Raw genomic sequence first — 18,584 nt, forward strand, 5'->3', positions numbered from 1 at the left:
CGCCTCATTACACATTTTTCATCTGATTAAAGGTAACGAAGAAGAATGAAGCGGAAGTTACGATTAATGTTGACATGGCGTCTCACATGTAAATCATCGCGCTGCCAACATTAAATAAACCATAATATTTGGCGATTAGAAGGTATGTGTGTTCATGCACTTAATTAAATTCGTTGCCAGTTTGTTAAATCGACACTAGGAAACTGTTTTTTTTGCCAACCGGTTGCAGCGCTAACTCTGTAGCTAACTCTTAAGAGCTAGTTACAGTTAGCCATTGTTTTTTTACAGATTCTAACCTTTGTTAGTGTTATTGCTGTTCTTATCTTTAATCCTTGGGTTTTCTGAACAACTGTGGTTGCTGTACAGATGCAAACTCTTGTAGATGTGTTGGACAGTCGCGCTATGTTGGCTATTAATTCAGTCCGACTTTTACAATGAACCAGCTAAGTCTTTGGATTTTCACACACAAATGTTTTTAATTTGATCTGTTACAAAGGGTTTTAATTATGATAAAACGACAGACAATATAAATAAAACCTTAGCAACGTGTGGAAAGATATACAGCTTCTAGTTGTATGATGTTAATTTTTACTTTTCCGAAATTGATCCATTCATCCTATAAATCCATTGATTTATATTACCTTTATCTTGTGACTTTTTTTAGCTTCTAGTCAACTATCTGCGCCAGTACCAAGAACAAACAATGAGCACACAAGTAAGCAATACATTCATTTTTACACCTGTACTGACATTCAAAATTCGGAGAATGCAGAAATTAACTTTAGGTTTGTTTTTTAATTTCAGTACAGCATTCTTTTCAAGCAAGAGCATGGTGAGTCATGGTCTGACTGTATGAAGCTGTCACAATTAATATATCAGCATTATATTTACTGATATATATTTGCTTCTAGTATTTGTACACCTGTCAATATTCCTATTTTTATAGTACGGTGGAGTTGTAATGCATTTGCTGTTACACGTACATTTATTACTATTTATGACTTTGTATTTATTGTTACTATTATAATGCCTTCCTTAATTTAAATAACATTTCAATATAATTACCTAAACAACCTTCCTTTTTCCAAAAATGTCTAGTCTAGTGGGAGTGACTAGACCGTTTCATGAGCTTGTTTGACCATAAAAAAATATAGATGTATTATATACATTATATAGATGTATTATATTAATGTGATCACATTGTTGACTGTTTTTTAATGTACGTTTGGTTTTTCTCAGCACATGATGATGCTATTTGGACAACGGCGTGGGGTAAAAGTGAGGCAGATGGGTCTGAAACTATTGTCACTGGCTCGTTGGATGATATGGTGAAAGTCTGGAAATGGTATACAAAGCACATATTTTAACAAAAGCAAGCACCACACTAGACACAACACTGTTTTAGATACAATAGTGAGCATTGTCAATTCATAAAGCCTTTTTATTTGATTCGCATTGCAACAGGTTTTTAATGATAATATAATATATAATAATATGAAGCTGCCCTTCCTTTTAATACATTTTAGGAAATTGTGGTTTAAACTTATCAGTACATTTTATGCTGATTGACCTTCTGTGAATAAACCTGAACTCCTTGTACCCCTGTCTCAACAGGTCAGACGAGAAGCTGGAGCTGCTGTGGACTCTGGAAGGCCACCAGCTGGGTGTGGTGTCGGTGGACATCAGTCATAATGGGGCGATCGCAGCCTCCAGCTCCCTAGACGCACACATACGTCTCTGGGATCTGGAGTCTGGAAAGCAGATCAAGTCTATGGATGCTGGACCAGGTGACATTGATTCATCTGTTTTGGTGCTTGTATAGTGATGACTGTGAGCTTTTCACCTCTGGGATGTATGATGTAAAAAGGGTTAATACTTGATTCTTTAGTTTTTAAAGTGTTAGATAAAAACAAAACACTAAATGTGTTTCTTACTGTGTTGTGTTCACTCAGTCCTTTTCTTTTAAGCACTTGCCTCTGAACAAAGGTCAGTGCAGAGGAAGGTGTGAACTAGCTTGACGTTAACACAAACTGCAGAATTGAGGGCTTGTCTGCTCTTCTTTGCCGCTCAGCGAACTCCTTTTAGTTTTTATCCGCGCCTTTCAAAAAAGGCACATCCAGAAATGTCAGCTTCATCGTGTGTCCTAAACTGAGCTTTACTTCATGTAAATGCCACGTCACCTTTTATTAGTGATACTGTGTTTACCTTAGTGCTCGGTCTGCATCAGTGGGTTATCTATACAGCCATTTTTTTATTTTTTTTACTGATGTAGTCTTTTCAACTGCAGTTAGAATCTGGTTCAGCAGAGGAGAAAGTAGGTTTGTTGCTATTATCAGGAAAGACAAGCCAGACAAAGTCCAGATTTGCAGTTCAGAATGTTGGTGCACACTTTAAAAAAGTATTCTACTGATGTGACTGAGCTTTAATTAACTTTATTGACTATTAACAGATTATTTTATAGGACATCTTGTTGAGTTACATTCTTTGTCTTTCTCCTAGTTGATGCGTGGACAGTTGCTTTTTCTCCAGACTCTAAATACATTGCCACAGGAAGCCACCTTGGAAAAGTTAACACCTTTGGTGTGGAAAGTGGCAAAAAGGAATTTTCCCTGGATACTCGAGGAAAATTCATCCTGAGTATTGCTTACGTAAGGAACCGTGAATTGTTGTTTTGGTGGTGCCTCCTGTTGCTCGGCCTTTTCTAGGCTGAGAATTCAGTGCTTCACAGTCACTAAGATCTTTTCTTATTCCCAACAGTTTATCTGAATCTTTTCTGTGTGTTGTTTTGTAAGGCTTCCTTGGTTCTCTACATTTGTAAATCGTCTTTTTCTAAACTGCTTCGCTCATCAGAGTCCTGATGGGAAATATTTAGCCAGCGGAGCCATTGATGGAATTATCAACATCTTTGACATCGCCACTGGGAAACTACTCCACACGCTGGAAGGTATATTCATTTATTAGTTGCATGAAAAATTACTTTTCTACTGTTACATATAGTGAACATATTATACATGTATTGTGCCTAAACAACTAGTTTAGTATTAATTTAAACAGCTTGAAGTGAGAGGAACACCATATAAGGTCAGCAAGCCTGAAATCTGCCACACCTGAAGACTTGGCTGGTCCATCTCCTCTCTGTCCTCAGGTCATGCTATGCCAATCAGATCCCTCACCTTCTCCCCAGACTCTCAGCTCCTCGTCACAGCCTCAGACGACGGCTACATAAAGATATACGACGTGTGAGTCCAGCTTGCTTTTGGTTCTTTTTTATTTAGGCAGTAAAATAAAAAAAAATCTATTTGTTTTGTAGGCAACATGCCAACTTGGCTGGAACACTGAGCGGGCACGGATCATGGGTGCTTAATGTGGCCTTCTCCCCAGATAACACCCACTTTGTCTCAAGGTGAGACAACATTAATAGGTGTGTGTGTGTGTGTGCACGCGTGTGTGCGTTCTCCCCAGGTGCCAAGACAAACCCAGCAGCTCAGTTGGACTCTAAGATTGAATGTAAAACCTACAAAATGTCCACTCTGCTCTACTTTCAGCTCGTCTGACAAGAGCGTGAAGGTTTGGGACGCCAGCTCCAGAGCCTGCATCAACACCTTCTTTGACCACCAGGACCAGGTGACAAGGCTGAGCCTGTATCTCCTCCTGGAGTGTTTATAATCAGATTGAAAAGCGCTGATGAGCTCTGGGAAATCAATACATCCAGAGTTATGGTGCAGCCCCTCATGTAACCCTCCTCTGATCTTACAGCTCCGGCAAAACCAATAATCCCAGCTGTCATTAGATCTCTGGTTGCTGTGGGGAGTTTGATCTGTTCACCAACAAAGGCTCAGCTTGAAATGGCACAGCTCCTCCGAGAGGAGATGAAAGGCAGTCGAATCGGCCATATTGTTTTTGTGTCTCCACATTGTTTAAATTCAAAACCAGAAAGCCTTCAGGGACGGTTTGAAGCTCGTTAACTGTTCGAGTTTTGTTCTTCTGCGGTTTTGTGGGCTGCTTTAGCTTTCAGTTAAAACAATGTGATACAAAGAGGCAAAACAGAAACTGAGCAGCTTGTTTGAATGAACAGAGATAACGAGGATCCTCACTGATCGATAACATAGTTATTGCATCTACACAAGTATTTCTATTCTTCTCCACCTTTGGGTTACACAGAATCTAAGTTATTGAACTATTGTTTGATTTTATGAATTGTTTTTTAATGTTCCTTCAGGTGTGGAGCGTGAAGTACAATAGCACTGGCTCCAAGATCATTTCTGCTGGAGACGACCGCGCCATCCACATCTACGACTGTCCCATGTGATGAAGCTTGTCCAAATCATGGAGCTGGTTCTGGTCTCTGAAGAGGGAGGGGTGGGACGGATGCTGTAAATGTCATAGGTTTTGTTTTTGCACTGACCAACTACGGTCAAATAAAGGGTTGGGTTTTTTTATCTTCTTGTTTCTGGTGTATGTTTTCTCTTTTATGGTGTGAGCCATAACAAAGCAGTAACTATAGTCTCCAGTATACTCTGTTTCTCTATATATGATCTGAATAATCATAACAATTCACTGCCGTAGGCCAGGTCTGATGACAGATGGTGAGAGCTAACGCACTTATTCGTCGATTCCGTCGCTTCATACTTGGATCCTTTACTCAGGTTTCCTCACATGTAACTTATTTTACTGTATTTGTGTCTTCCTGTGGCGTCTGAAATTTCTCTGACGGAGGAAGTAAAAACCAGAGGAATGTTTCAGCCCTGTGTAGACTCTCCCCCCAGTGGCCAAACAGGCGAACCGCAGCCTCGTAACCTTCAGAAACTCAGCATTTTCCTACTAATAATAATCCAACACAGTGCTTCAGAACTTTTTTTTTTATTGCTTTTTGTCTACAAGTTCTCAGTGTTTAAAACACATCAAACTGGACAATTCTTAGGCTACAAAAAGCAGATAGTTACGTTAGTTCAGTACAGACGTAGCTTTTCCTACATACATGTAAAGGTCTGTTTACATGGACTTATTATTGATCAAACTGAAATGTTGCAGCTTCCAGTTTATAAAAAGAAAGGGCGGGTATTAAATGTGTGTGTTTTTTGGCAGTAACCAAGTTGAACAGAAGTGTGTAAAAGTCCATAATTTTACAAAAGGCTTTGTGATGTAGAAAGTGAATCTTCTGTCCCGTTAGCAAATGGTTGACTCATCAGAAGAGTACCAGTAACACACACAATACAACATGATTATCACACTATCACAAGTGGCATTTAAAAGGAAATACTGAAAAAGCTCCTCTCCCGTCGTCTAAGGCCTCAAACATAATGTAATCCTTTCTTCTCATATTTCAAGCTCAACTTCGTTTTGCGCAGTTTGTATCTTGTTTACACAGATAAGAAAGAATGACTGGTGCTTCGAACAAATCCACACGATGACACATGGGCTATTTCACAAACAGCTGGGAATAAATCACAGGACAAAGCCAATAAACACTACTTCTCACACTACACAGATTTGAGGGGAGTTTTTCAAAGACCCATAGAGATAAAATTCTCATTTGTTGTCCTGTAATTAAACAGATCGTGAACAATAGTTTATAGATAACTTTAAGTCTCACAAATTGAGTCATTCTGTCCAGTTCAATGACGTCTGATTTTCTCTTTGTTAGTCCTGAAGAAACGGTGGGACTCATTTTCAAAACTCTGCACAAATATTTGGAATGCATTCACATTAAGCTCTCTTCTGGTGTTAAAGGGCAGTTTGCGTGTACACCTGGGTTCACAGAAAAAACTAAATCTCTGACATGATTTCTTTACCATATAATTTCCTAAAAACCCCAATAACCGGTCTGTTGATAAAATTGACATACATTTGATTCAATCTTCAATAAATCAAGTCAATCTTGATTTGCTCGCATTTTAACAGTTTAGCGAAAAAAGGAAAGAAGCCAGAAGAGAGACAAACAAAAAACAACACCACAATTAGTCTGTTCCATTGTCGTCATACCCGCATTAAAACAACTCAGTTTGAAGGTTTGCGGCAACAGCACCACAGCAGAGACATATCTGAGTAATTATGTGAGGTTCAGCCTGATAGGAGGCTGTTCTTGCCTTTCACCAGTGCCTGGACTCTATTAGATCCGCTCGTAGGCTCAGTCTCTTCAGAGTTTCGTAGCCGACCACAATGAGAATGGACGTTGGTATAGAAGAGATGACGCGAGCTGACAGCCCCTTGGACAGTCCCCAGACGCCCTCCTCCGCCAGCAGCTGCTTGAACGTCTCGATAACAGACGATCGTCCTTCAACCTAGAAAAGACATTCAAAGGTAAACCAGGAAAACGTGATTGACAATAAAACATAAAAAGTCTATTGGTAAAATCACTTAAACCAAATTTCAACCTGCCTAAATGAACAAACAGTGGCTATTATTTACCTGAACCCTTGCACGAACAACGTCCATGGGGTTGGTGATGGTGGAGGCGGTTGCAGCGGCCATTGGACCTGCCACAGCCTGCAGAATAAGGTGGGGGCACTCACTTGGTGCTAACAAGGACAGCTGCTCTGAGATTACAAAACCAAAGAAAGCAATGTTTATATCAATTTTCCAAAAGCTGCAACTTGTAAACAAAAACAAAGTGTAAACAGCAGTGTTTGTTATTTACCTGCATAAAAATGATAAAAAGGCCACCACAATGCACTGTTGGGGATGTAGGTGAGGAGGGTCGCCACGTAGCCCCTGTAAAATCCTCTAAATCCATCAGTTGTGAATATCTGCACCGTAATGTCACGTGTTTGCCCGAAAGTTGGTTTGTGCTTTGTGGCTGTGAGCATCATTTTGGGTTTGGCCTTAAAGCGACTCAGGTGCTCCCCCTGCCCTTGCATCATCAGTTGCTGGGACACGACATCTATGGGCACCGTGATGGTCTGGGCCACCAGGGACGCTGCTCCTCCTGCCACCACTGACTTCACCGTATTACTTGGAGAGTAGTTGGACACATACTTGCGTACCAATTCATAGGTGGTAATATAAGCCTGCCCTGAGAAGAGGGTGAAGGTATTGACCATAAACCCACGGTAGAGGCCCCATACACCCTCTGTGCGCAGGATCTTGCAGAAAGCATCAAACGTGCCAGAATACAGGCTCTTCCCCTTCTGAACCTGGAGTCGGGTGCGGATAAGACTCACTGGATACACCGTAGCTCTGGTGGTTAAGGTCATAAACACACCCAGAGAGTAAAACTTCTTCTTGTCCAGGTCCTCCCATTCAATAATCTGGATCGCACCTTTCTGATGCATGGTGCCAGGGAGGGGGGGGGGGGACCCTAAAGCCACATATCTGCAGACAGTCCCGCTTTCTTCATAACTGTAAAATTTAACATTAGTAGATATCAGATGCAGAGACTCTTGAGTTCACTCATGTCAGTCCATCTATTTAACCACACATCTCTAGTATGTAAGTACTTGTACATGTGTAACACCAATAAAGCTGATCAAATCTAATCTAATCTAGGTTGCATGTATCATATCAATACAATACAAATGATATGACATTCAGTTTGTTATTAAGTTATTTTCTAAAGTTCTCAAACTGGTAAAAACAGTTAATAGATATAGATGGTACCGATTAATGGCTAAACCTCAAAATAAATAAATAAATGCTGAAATTAAAATATGTCATATTTAAATAGTACCAAGTTTTTTTTTCTCTTAGTCAGCGCCAGTTCTCGCCCTTCCACATTAAAGCAGTTGTCAGCAAATTCTGGTTGTAAGATAACAGACAACTTGCTATGCTTCTGCCAAAAAACGTAGTAATAGTAAAGTTACTGAAGAATGCGAAGGGTGTTAAAAAACAAACCTCTCCTTTTGCATTATTTCTATACTGATCATGAACCGAGCCTAGGAAATATATTGCATACATGCATTACAACGAAGAAAGTTAAAGCAAGTAGCAAAACATTGTCTACACGGAAGTGTGCAGCTGATTACGCCACATGTTGCACTACCACCTAACAACAACATTTATTATTGCAGCTCATAAAACACATCGAGACAATGACACGCAAATATCACAAAACGAACTAGTTTGGCCACGAAGCCATGTAATGTTACCTAAAGCAGAGAGGGCAGGACACCGTCTGTACGCGTACAGTTTGGGAAAGACTGACAGACACAAAGCGTCCATTTGTTGTTGTTATTATTCACACGTTTCCATTTAAACACTGTTTGATAACAAAATCACGTGTCCAGCCTAATTGTTTGATATTAATCTGATGTCCCGCAACAGCACGTGCAATGTCACTTTGTGAACTTTAGCTATGCGTTAGCTAGCTACTAAAAAAGTGTTGATGTACTGCGAATCGAAGCTTTGGTGCAGAACACGGCTGAAACCTACCTGTCATGGGCGTTAAACTTGGGCTTTACCTTCCGCCTCGTATCTAAAGCTAATGCTAGCTGATGTGTAGTATCACACGGCCTACTCTGCTACAAGGTGGGTCGTGTCTTCCGTCCATTACTAGGGCAAACAAACCATGTCAAATGTGAAAGGTCATGGGTCGAGCTTGTACCGCGTCAATGTTTTCTTTGCGAATATTTCTAAGTTGCAAAACGTGATCTCAAAACCATCTTATTTCCAGTGGATCACTGCACCAGCTACCGTTAGCATGTTTTGTTTACTCAGCTAACGCTAGCTTGCTGGTACTGCAACTTAACGGTTAGTAACTTACTGCGATGCGTTCACATGTCGATGCAAAAATAGGAATTTTGCCTCTTCATGGATTGGAATTTGGCCTGTGGGCGTTTATGTTTAAAGCAGCATAATATTGAAATACCCAAACTACATCTACAGTAAGTATAGATAGGTAGATTTACATACTACTCATTTACTTCTAATAAATATTACCAGACGTAGCTGACTTGAAAATAGTCAAAACAACACATTTGTAGTGTCCTGTGTGTCTTTGTTAAAGAAATCCTTGTTAAAATGCTTTGTTGCCTTTGATTCTTTTGCTTTATGTTTAATTAAGGCTTTTCATTGTGTTGTTTTTATTTTCTTAATCATTCTGTGTGGGCGGGACTGTTAAGTTCTTCATTGTGATTGGTCAATTCTAGTGTTGCGTGCACAGTCCCGAGAACGGGTCGTGTTGATTTCAGTAGTCATCATGGCGCTCACTTCCCCAGTCAAAGGTAAAGACGCGTCTCCTGCTAACATTACCTACCACCCTGTCACTGTATTTAGACTAAAGACAGGTGGGGATTGAAACCTCCCCGTTTTGAGAATGGTTGTCGTTTGATTTTAGTCAACTGGTATGACGAGTACCGACGTCAAACCGGTTATCGCTAACGCTAGCATTAGCTAGTTTGGTAATGATTCAACAACTGAACTGGAGCGGTTATCTACCGTACCGTTGAAAACACGTGGTTTTTTTTACATTGTCACCAATTCAGACATGTCTATGCTCGGTATTTGTTGTAGTTACCTTGCTTTTTCTTATCTCTTCAAGCCAGTGGCTCGATAAGTACTTGAGTAGCGATAGGGGGCTTCACGATAAGGAGCAGCGTTAGCAAGTTGCAGTCGTAGCTAGTGTAACTGACTTCCATACCTTGTTTTGAAGACACATAGAGATTTGACTTGATTTAAGCGGATGATTGCGCACTGTGTGTCATTACCACGGTTATAACCCATCAGCTTTTCGTTAAACCTCGCAATTATAGACTAACGTCATTATATAGTATTGTTATATGCTTTTGCTTTTGGTGTCAAAACCCACAAGGACTCGTGTTTAGACCATAGTTGTCTGATTGTCTGACAACGCTAACATGCACTTAATGGTGTGTTGAGTCAATCTTTAATAATTCTCTTGCTAAAAATTATCTTTCATATCGAGTTATCTTCGTCCATCTAACCAGCTGCTTCATCAGGAAAAACGAGTTCCCATGAGGGTTTGTCTCATTAGCTTTCACTAGTGATCATCCAATTTCAGATTAGATTGTTCTAGTTTTTGCTTATTTTTATTTATACAATATTCACAGGAGCAGACAAAAGTTTTTTAGAAAGGCAGGAACGTTATGATTTAGAAATTGTTTTGTTTATAAACGTAGGTCTGCTCAAACTAGAAACTTCTAAAAACCTATAGAAAATATATGCGTAACATCCTTTGAATTTAGCTCCCTTTGGGTTTGAACTGGTTTATGTTTGCTTAGGAATATTGAACTAAATTATAGTGTATTGTTACTTTAATGTTCAGCTGCATCAAAGCTGCTTCACTGTGTTGGCAGTAAATACTGCAGATGAAGAAGAAACTTTCACTGTGGGATTTACATTAGTTTATTTTCAGATTTTTGCAGGGATTACATTGAAGCAGTTCCACTATGTCCTTACATTTCTTCCCTAACTGTGAGGGCCTTGACTTATGTCTACATTTTACAGGGTCACTGATTGTTTTTAAGGACATTGCTTTCATTTGCTCAACATCCCAACATTTAGGGTATAAAATAGTGACTTACTATAGCCCAGTATGCTCACCATGTTGCTTTTGAAACTCGTAACCTGAGAGCCAAAGTTACATCACGGTTTCATGTTGAGAGATCAGGCAGAAAATGCAATGCATACTGTTAGAGATGAGACTTTTGCCTTAACCAATATCTACAGGGGCTTAGTCCTTGCTGAGCTTAGTGTCAAGTAGAATCTCATCAAAATTAAACAGCTATGAGTTGATTGTATGCACATAGCTTTAGGGTTAAACCTACCAACTATAGATTTATACTAGAAATTGTGGCTAGTGAATGTATTGCCAGACCATGAGTAAGGAATAAATTAGACTCATACTATATTTTAAATTCTCTTTTTGCATTTGCACTGTGGCCTGATGTTTTCATAAATTGACTTAATTCACATCACCATCAAAGTTGAAACTGAGCTTCTTGAAACTGTACTACTGCTAACAAGCATTAATACTATAAGGTATGTAAGCCAACTGTATGGTTAATGAGCATACATGCAAAAGAAATGTAGGCCTCCTGCCAGATTCTTAGATTTGGTCTAATTCTTGTCCTGGCCTATCTTGCTCTGACCCCTACAGTCCAGTAAAATGACAATAGTGAAATCTCTTTATTTGCTTTTCCACATCACAAGAAAATTTAGTTAACCTGTTTTTTTTTTATAAAATAAATAATAGGCTTCACTTGAATTATTATTTCACAAATTTTTGTTTCTCCTCTGCAGAGCACAAATACAGCCATCTCATAGACACACTGAGTGATGGCGAAATTAAGTTCTTCAATCCACAAAAATTAAACGATCCAAGATATGGTGAGTTCAACAGGAGAGCTGACGTGCACATGAAGAACGTTTACATTTGAGGCTTCTTATTGACAGGCCATGTGTTTTTTCTCTGTTTAGACAAACTGCCTCTCTCCATACGCGTCTTGCTGGAAGCAGCAGTTCGTAACTGTGATGGCTTTTACACAAAAGAAGACGACGTCCAGAGCATCTTGGACTGGCAGCGGCAGCAGAATAAAACCGAGGTGCCGTTCTCTCCAGCACGAGTCCTTCTTCAGGACTTCACGTAGGTTACATACAATTTGTGTCAATACAAGTCACCCATGGTGTAAATGTTTCTGAAATGTACAGCTAAGCATTAGATAAGCAATGATCCGATCAGAATATTTTATAATGCAGCTAAATGAAAGTCAGTGAACGTTGAAAAGCTGACCCTCAGTTTCTTTAACAGTGGTATTCCTGCCATGGTGGACCTGGCAGCCATGAGGGACGCTGTAGCCAAACACGGTGTGGACCCCAGCCTGGTCAACCCTAAATGCCCCACAGACCTCATCGTAGATCACTCATTACAGATTGACTATAGCAAATGGTGCGTTTGGATTTATAGTTTTCCATCTCTCGCTTTTTTTTTCTTTTAAATCAAGTACGAACTGAGAGCTAATATAACTAACTATAACTATTATATTATATAACTATAATAAAATAACATAGACCCAGACTGACCTTTGATCACTGCACCTGTGTTTTATTCTACCTAAAGTTAAGTAATTGAGTAATTCATACCAGCCTATGTTTTTCATACTTGTGGTGCACAGTGCCATACAGAATGCTCCAAACCCTGGTGGAGGGGACAGTCCAAGCCAGAGCCAGGGTCCCTCTCGTTCCACAATCTTCAAGCCTCCGTCCAGAGGAAGCTCACAGTGTGGAGGTCAGCGGGGGTCCTGTAGTAAACCTGCCTGCTCTGACCCTCCAGGCTCGTCGGGTCAATCTTCAGCCTCTGTCCAGCAGATAGAAAACACGCCTCTCCTATGCCCTTTTCACCTAAAGCCTGTATATGAGTGAGTCTTGGCAAAGCCGTCTGTGTGTGGCCTGTGAGGCAGTAGTGTTAGAGTTCCGCATTTGTTTCATTTTGCTTGCTCAGTTTGTTCTTCTAGATCTCTACAACACCAGAAGGTATTGCATTGATATTTTAGAAGTTTACTGTTTGATGACAGTTTATTCAATTTTCTGCAGAACTGAAACAGCTGTGAAGAACCAGGAAATGGAACTGATAAGAAACAAAGAGAGGCTTCAGTTCTTTAAGGTAAAGAGGTGGTTGTAATGCTTTATTTGGTTCAAACTTAAAAATGTATTCTTAACACCTGTTAAGACAAAGGTCATGCAAATAGTTGATGTTACAATGTCAGACACAAATTTACATATATCCTCTAACTCCCATCTGTCTGTCAACAGTGGTGTTCGAAAGCATTTAAGAATGTAAATGTGGTTCCTCCGGACGTGGGTGCAGTCCACCAGGTGAACCTAGAGTATCTGTCCAGAGTTATCCAGGTCAGCAAAGGTTTCATCTACCCTGACAGTGTGGTGGGAACTGACTCTCACACCACCATGATCAATGGACTGGGAATCCTGGGCTGGGGTAAATCATCCTCATACTTTCTCAGACATGGACTGTAGACTCATTAATTTTTGAATACTTTTGACTCCACCTTTTGAATGTGTGCTGCATCTCCTCCACCAGGTGTTGGGGGAATAGAGTCAGAAGCTGTGATGCTGGGTCAGCCAGTGTCTTTGACCCTTCCTCAGGTGGTGGGCTGCAAGCTGGTGGGCTCCATCAACCCCTTAACCACCTCTATAGACATTGTCCTTGGTATCACAAAGGTGAAAACTGGCACTAGTAATGAAAATATAAACATGAACCTGAAGTGTGCAGTAATGCAAAACAATGTTTATTCTAGCATTTGAGGCAAGCTGGGATTGCTGGAAGGTTTGTAGAGTTTTTTGGACCCGGTGTGTCCCAGCTGTCGGCTCCTGATCGAACTACCATCGCCAACATGTGTCCAGAGTATAACGCTACTGTCAGCTTCTTCCCTGTCGACCATGTCACTCTAAAGCACTTTAAAAAGACAAGTGAGTAAACTGAGTATGACGTTGACGTTGTTGTATATCTGGAGCATTTCTCCATTGCATTTTACCTGCATCGTTAAAGTCCCTGTAACTGTTTAAGACAATATAGTGTTCTAATTTTACTTTCAGATTTCACCCAGGAAAAACTTGAATTGTTGGAGTCTTACATGAAGGCTGTGAAGCTTTTTAGAAGCTATGAAGACTCCTCAGAAGACCCTGAGTATTCTGAGGTAACTTTTCTGCACTTACCTTGTCAGTAGGCAAAAAATAGAAAAGTGAACCCTTTCACCTTTCAGGTGATTGAGATCAACCTGAGCTCTATGGTACCACATGTGAGCGGACCGAAGAGGCCTCAGGACAGAGTGGCAATCAGCAACATGAAAGAAGACTTTCAGAGTTGTCTTGATGAGAAGGTAAAGTAGAAAAAAAAACTCTTCCATCATCATATACTGCATGTATGTGTATGACTCAGATACTTTGGCTTAGTTTATGATGATGTAGCTTGAGGAGATGCCAACGACCTGCATTTATTTGCTTAATCCTGAAGGTGGGATTTAAAGGATTCAACATCTCCAAGGAGAGGCAGGAGACCCGGGTTCCCTTCCTGCACTGTGGGCAGCAGTACGAGCTGGCCCATGGCTCAGTGGTCATCGCCGCTGTTATCAGTTGCACCAACAACTGCAACCCGTCTGTCATGCTTACTGCAGGTAAGAGACTAGAAATGTGAAGATTAAAAGCTGCTGAACATTTTAGATTGGGAATAAAAACATTTGAGACTTACGAGGCATATTGTAAATACGGCCATGCAGTGGTTGTTTTGTTACAAGGTGGCTTGTATCATTACATCTATTTTCATTACATCACTCATCTCAGATTGCAAATGTCTGTTAGAATACATAAATTCAAGTGCATTAGCAGTAGCATAGCAATATTTGTGATCTTCTTCAGGTCTAATGGCCAAAAAGGCTGTGGAGGCTGGGCTTTTGGTCAAGCCTTACATCCGGACCAGCCTGGCTCCAGGAAGTGGCATGGTCACTCACTACCTCAATACAAGTGGAGTCCTGCCTTATTTAAGTCAACTTGGGTAGGTCGCTGAAACAGTGCAGTAGCAACACAAGCAAATTGTCTACTAACACTAAGGCAAAAGCAAGCTCAGCCTCACTACGTCGAAATGATTGAATTCCTTTACAATCTGTTTTTGTTCCAGGTTTGAAGTGATTGGTTATGGCTGTGCTACCTGTGTGGGTAACACGGCCCCATTACCAGATGCTGTTGTAGATGCCATCAAACAGGTGATATGATATTACTTTTATTATGTTTCTCTCTGTACAGATGTTTAATAAAGTTTATAGCTCACATAATCCAATCCCCTTTTTACTTTAGGGGGACCTGGTGGCCTGTGGTGTGTTATCTGGCAACAGGCACTTCGAGGGTCGCCTGTGTGACTGTGTCCGTGCCAACTACCTGGCCTCCCCTCCCCTGGTGTTGGCCTATGCGATTGCAGGCACTGTGGGAATCGATTTTGAGAAAGAGCCTCTAGGTAAAGATGGAAAACGGCAGTAGCACTTTTAAACTGTTCCAGGCAAAGCTGAGGCTCATTAAAGGATTTCAGGACTTTGGTTGTTTATAGTCAGGGAGACTGTAATGAGCCAGTGTCTTGTGCAGACGTTTTAACCAGAAAACAGGTCAAATGTGCATCTTGGTTGTTGGACTGTAAATTTTTGTACCTTTCTTCAGCCTATTTGAGCAGATGTGGTGCTTTTTTGTTGTTTGAGCAGGTGTAACATCGGAGGGGAAGGACGTGTTTCTCCGTGATATCTGGCCATCCAGGGAGGAGGTCCAACAAACCGAAGAGGACACAATAATCTCCTCCATCTTTAAGGATCTCAGGGGACGGATGGAGGTATTGGGACATCTTCACGTCATCTCCTGTCCTTTGTGACTTTTCACCTCATCACAGAATGTAAGTAAATGTGTTTTTTTTCTTTATTTCAGAAAGGAAACACCTTTTGGAACAACATTGAATGTCCAGATTCTCCACTTTTTCCCTGGGATCACAAGTCCACATATATACGTTCACCATGTTTCTTTAGCAAGTTGGTGAGTTTTTACTGTGTCTCCTGGTTTCTTGTGTTGATCTATGTTTGCGGTTGTGATCTTGAAAGTATAATAAGCACCTACTCCACTTGCTTTTCCCTCAGACTAAAGAGGTCCCCACTCCTCAGTCAATAGAAAATGCCCATGCCTTAATGTTCCTTGGGGACAAAGTGACCACGGACCACATCTCACCAGCAGGCAGCATTGCCAGGTCCAGCGCAGCTGCCAAATATCTGCAGAGCAAACGGTCAGTTACCAAGAACTGAGAACTGTTCCAGATGCAGTAACCTTAGTTTTTGTTTTTCACGGGTCAGATTTCATTGTACTTATGTCTCCTCAGCCTGACACCACGGGAGTTTAACTCGTATGGCGCACGCAGAGGAAATGATGCAGTGATGACCAGAGGCACATTTGCCAGCATCAAGCTCCAAAATCGATTTATTGGCAAACCTGGTCCCAAGACCCTGCACATTCCTTCAGGCCAGGCTGTAAGTGGAAACCTGACCAGTTCAGATGTGTTGGGGAACTAAAATACTGTGTTTCATGTTTGACCAGTCCTGTTCAATTCTCCCAGTAGCGTGCTAGTAACATTTGTTCCTGTTTGGTCAGTGTAAAACCTACTGCTCTTACTGTTTGTCCGATCAGCTGGATGTCTTCGAGGCAGCCGAGCGCTATCAGAGGGACGGCACCCCCCTCATCATCCTGGCAGGCAAAGACTACGGCTCTGGAAACTCCAGGGACTGGGTAGCCAAAGGACCATACCTGCTGGTAAAGCACACGCACTCACCTTCCACTGACTCTACAACCACATTTCCTGAGGCTCTTCCTTTTGTTTATCGGCCATCACCAGGGGGTACGTGCTGTCATTGCTGAGAGCTTCGAGAAGCTGCACAAGAACCAGTTGGTGGGAATGGGCATCATGCCGCTCGAATTCCTGCCTGGCCAGAACGCCGACTCACTGGAACTAAGCGGAAAGGAGAGGTTCACCATCACTCTGCCAGATAACCTGCGTCCGAGGGAACAGCTCACAGTCGAGGTGAACAACATGCGTGTGCTTATTTGTTGAATGTATGACGGATGAAATCTAATTAAAGCTGGATAGCAAGTGGTACACAGCAATTACATTACAGACCAATTCGACTGTAAATCAATATAAAGTAACTGAAAGGTTCTAAGTCTGAACATACGACACAGAAACGGTTACATTTCAGATAATGAAAGCAGTTCTAATGTTGCTTTTACTGTTGTAGTTCTGTTTTTGATTTCATTAACATAATAATCGATTCTGCACCTCCATGTTATTTTCTTATTATTTGTGTTTTTCCAGACCAGCCAAGGGAAGTCCTTCTCCGTCATCGCGCTGCTTGACAACGACATGGATCTCATCTTTTTCCGGCACGGAGGGCTCCTAAGATACGTTTCTCGGACTTTTCTTTGAAACAGACTACACCCTGGTCTCAAGCCTACTGAATGTGCACAAGTGTCATAAACCGCAGCTTTCATTATTTACCAGTTTATCTTCAGCGAGAATGAAAAGCGGCCCACTGGAGCTACATAGATCTGATTTGTCCATTAGAGCGGATGAACATTTCCAGACCGTTTAAGACTGGGAAGCGTCAGATGTCAGACCTGAGCTGTTTCTCCATCAGTGCCGGTTCATCGGCTGCTGCATTTGAACACAGTGTCTCACCTCAAACAGCAGCCAAACCAAGGAAGGAAGGAAGAAGCAGCAACATTGACTCAATGTGGAGGTTGTATCTCAGACAAGTTTGAACAGAATTGCTTTGTCTTTTATCGCTGAAAAAGGAGGAGTACGGCTGAGTAAAACAATGGAAAGTTGAGCCAGAAGTGAATCCCAGCTGCTGCTTTTGCCTTGAAAGGCTAAGATGGTGCTAGGTACTCCAGCATGAACACCTCGTTTACCCCTACAATCGTCAAAGTGAAGCATAGTAATGTTGCAGATATGATGTCAGTTGCCCTTATTTCTAATTGGGTCCAAACAATCTTATGTAATGTTCTCTTAATATCAAACCTTTAGGAAGAAAGTTGATGCTTCCTACTCAATTTTGTGGAAAATTGTGTTTCTTCTTTTGCTGTTACCTGTGTAACTAAACTCCCTTCATGAAACTGCTTCTTCTACAACTGACAGTCCTGCATCACATTAAAGGTAACTTATGAAAGCTGGTCTGCAAAAATAATCTTGATACAATTCACACACAAGCTGAAATGGAAAAAAATGGTTCCTAATATAAAGCCAAGTTTTACAAAAATGATTTTAACATTGTAAGTGTAAAGCTTTTACTTTTACTGGTGGAAGAGGAGAGCTTGCTGGATTTCCTTACACTATCATGTTTATTTAAAGGGGAAATCAGAACCAGTGTTGAGTGCTCTTAGTGATGTCACTTGAGTTAGCGCTTTTGCATTGTGGGAAATGCAGTTGCCACAAATTAAAAGCAAAGAAGAACAGCCAAAGATCCGTTTTCCAAAATGTCTAAATTCTTTGTTCACAGCTGGGTGTGGTAACATCGTTTTGACACAGTGCTGTGTGTGGACACAGATGTGGAGGTTAGTTCTCTTTTTAACATGGATAACTGGAAACCAGCCTTGAGTTGAAAACCATCATAAATGACACAGTGAGGACCTAGACTTTATTAGCATCCGTTCATGTCAGCTCTATGTTAACTGCACTGTTTGTCTAGTCATCTATTTAGAATGTGGACTGGAGCCTGTGGTTTTATTCTTTTAGTGTATGTCATGTGAGTACAGATGGTTGTGAAGCAGATAGAAAACTGTCATGTGACATTTAGGGTTGGGGTTTTGACTCGCCAGTCAGACCAGTCCACCTTCACGCTTTGCCTTTTCTGTTAGAGCAGGTTTTATCTGCACAGAAGAGTGAACATAGAACAATGATGCAAGTGCTCACTGCTGGTAGTCACCTGGTCTGCTGCGCTTCCCTCTGTCTCGGTTTAGTGAAGCGAGGCACGTGAGCCAGGTGTTTACCTGCACATGAAATGGAGTCTGCGTGACTCTGAATAGCACTGTAAATCATTTTTAATAAACAAAGAAAAACTGGTGCTGTACTTGTGTGAGTAGTCGGGGTCACAGATTTT

General features: G+C 41.1%; 3 protein-coding genes across 3 annotated transcripts; 2 read left to right on the forward strand and 1 right to left on the reverse strand.

Moving 5' to 3' along the window:
• skic8 (SKI8 subunit of superkiller complex) lies at positions 1-4,439 on the forward strand. Its single transcript, XM_029153433.3, has 11 exons — positions 1-142; positions 665-715; positions 805-832; positions 1,240-1,345; positions 1,615-1,787; positions 2,500-2,648; positions 2,851-2,944; positions 3,146-3,239; positions 3,311-3,403; positions 3,546-3,624; positions 4,220-4,439. The coding sequence occupies exons 2-11, from the start codon at positions 704-706 to the stop codon at positions 4,307-4,309; spliced, it is 918 nt and encodes a 305-aa protein (XP_029009266.1). The 5' UTR covers positions 1-142; positions 665-703; the 3' UTR covers positions 4,310-4,439.
• Positions 4,440-4,844: 405 nt separating this feature from the next.
• slc25a44a (solute carrier family 25 member 44a) lies at positions 4,845-8,937 on the reverse strand. Its single transcript, XM_029153430.3, has 4 exons — positions 8,368-8,937; positions 6,638-7,338; positions 6,409-6,536; positions 4,845-6,281 (listed from the first exon to the last, which is right to left on the reverse strand). Exons 2-4 carry the CDS (start codon positions 7,269-7,271, stop codon positions 6,090-6,092), a joined length of 954 nt encoding a protein of 317 aa, XP_029009263.1. The 5' UTR covers positions 7,272-7,338; positions 8,368-8,937; the 3' UTR covers positions 4,845-6,089.
• Positions 8,938-9,036: 99 nt separating this feature from the next.
• ireb2 (iron-responsive element binding protein 2) lies at positions 9,037-18,547 on the forward strand. The gene is made up of 22 exons (XM_029153416.3): positions 9,037-9,158; positions 11,197-11,283; positions 11,374-11,539; positions 11,705-11,842; positions 12,069-12,311; positions 12,487-12,556; positions 12,706-12,889; positions 12,992-13,131; positions 13,209-13,380; positions 13,507-13,607; positions 13,674-13,790; positions 13,925-14,084; positions 14,326-14,461; positions 14,585-14,669; positions 14,761-14,917; positions 15,156-15,280; positions 15,373-15,477; positions 15,579-15,721; positions 15,815-15,962; positions 16,120-16,242; positions 16,325-16,510; positions 16,802-18,547. Exons 1-22 carry the CDS (start codon positions 9,134-9,136, stop codon positions 16,910-16,912), a joined length of 2,922 nt encoding a protein of 973 aa, XP_029009249.1. The 5' UTR covers positions 9,037-9,133; the 3' UTR covers positions 16,913-18,547.
• Positions 18,548-18,584: the final 37 nt, after the last annotated feature.

The sequence above is a fragment of the Betta splendens genome, chromosome 6 (assembly GCF_900634795.4).
Source record: "Betta splendens chromosome 6, fBetSpl5.4, whole genome shotgun sequence".
NCBI lineage: Eukaryota > Metazoa > Chordata > Actinopteri > Anabantiformes > Osphronemidae > Betta > Betta splendens.

Coding starts and splice junctions, on each gene's coding strand:
- skic8 (XM_029153433.3), top strand. Junction 2,649..2,850: donor TCATCCTGAGTATTGCTTAC/GTAAGGAACCGT, acceptor TTCGCTCATCAG/AGTCCTGATGGGAAATATTT. Junction 3,240..3,310: donor TACATAAAGATATACGACGT/GTGAGTCCAGCT, acceptor TTTGTTTTGTAG/GCAACATGCCAACTTGGCTG.
- slc25a44a (XM_029153430.3), bottom strand. CDS start 7,271: ATGCATCAGAAAGGTGCGATCCAGATTATTGAATGGGAGGACCTGGAC. Junction 6,537..6,637: donor TTTTTATCATTTTTATGCAG/GTAAATAACAAA, acceptor TTGTAATCTCAG/AGCAGCTGTCCTTGTTAGCA. Junction 6,282..6,408: donor TTGTTCGTGCAAGGGTTCAG/GTAAATAATAGC, acceptor TGTCTTTTCTAG/GTTGAAGGACGATCGTCTGT.
- ireb2 (XM_029153416.3), top strand. CDS start 9,134: ATGGCGCTCACTTCCCCAGTCAAAG. Junction 14,670..14,760: donor TTGTAGATGCCATCAAACAG/GTGATATGATAT, acceptor TTTTTACTTTAG/GGGGACCTGGTGGCCTGTGG. Junction 14,918..15,155: donor TTTTGAGAAAGAGCCTCTAG/GTAAAGATGGAA, acceptor TTGTTTGAGCAG/GTGTAACATCGGAGGGGAAG.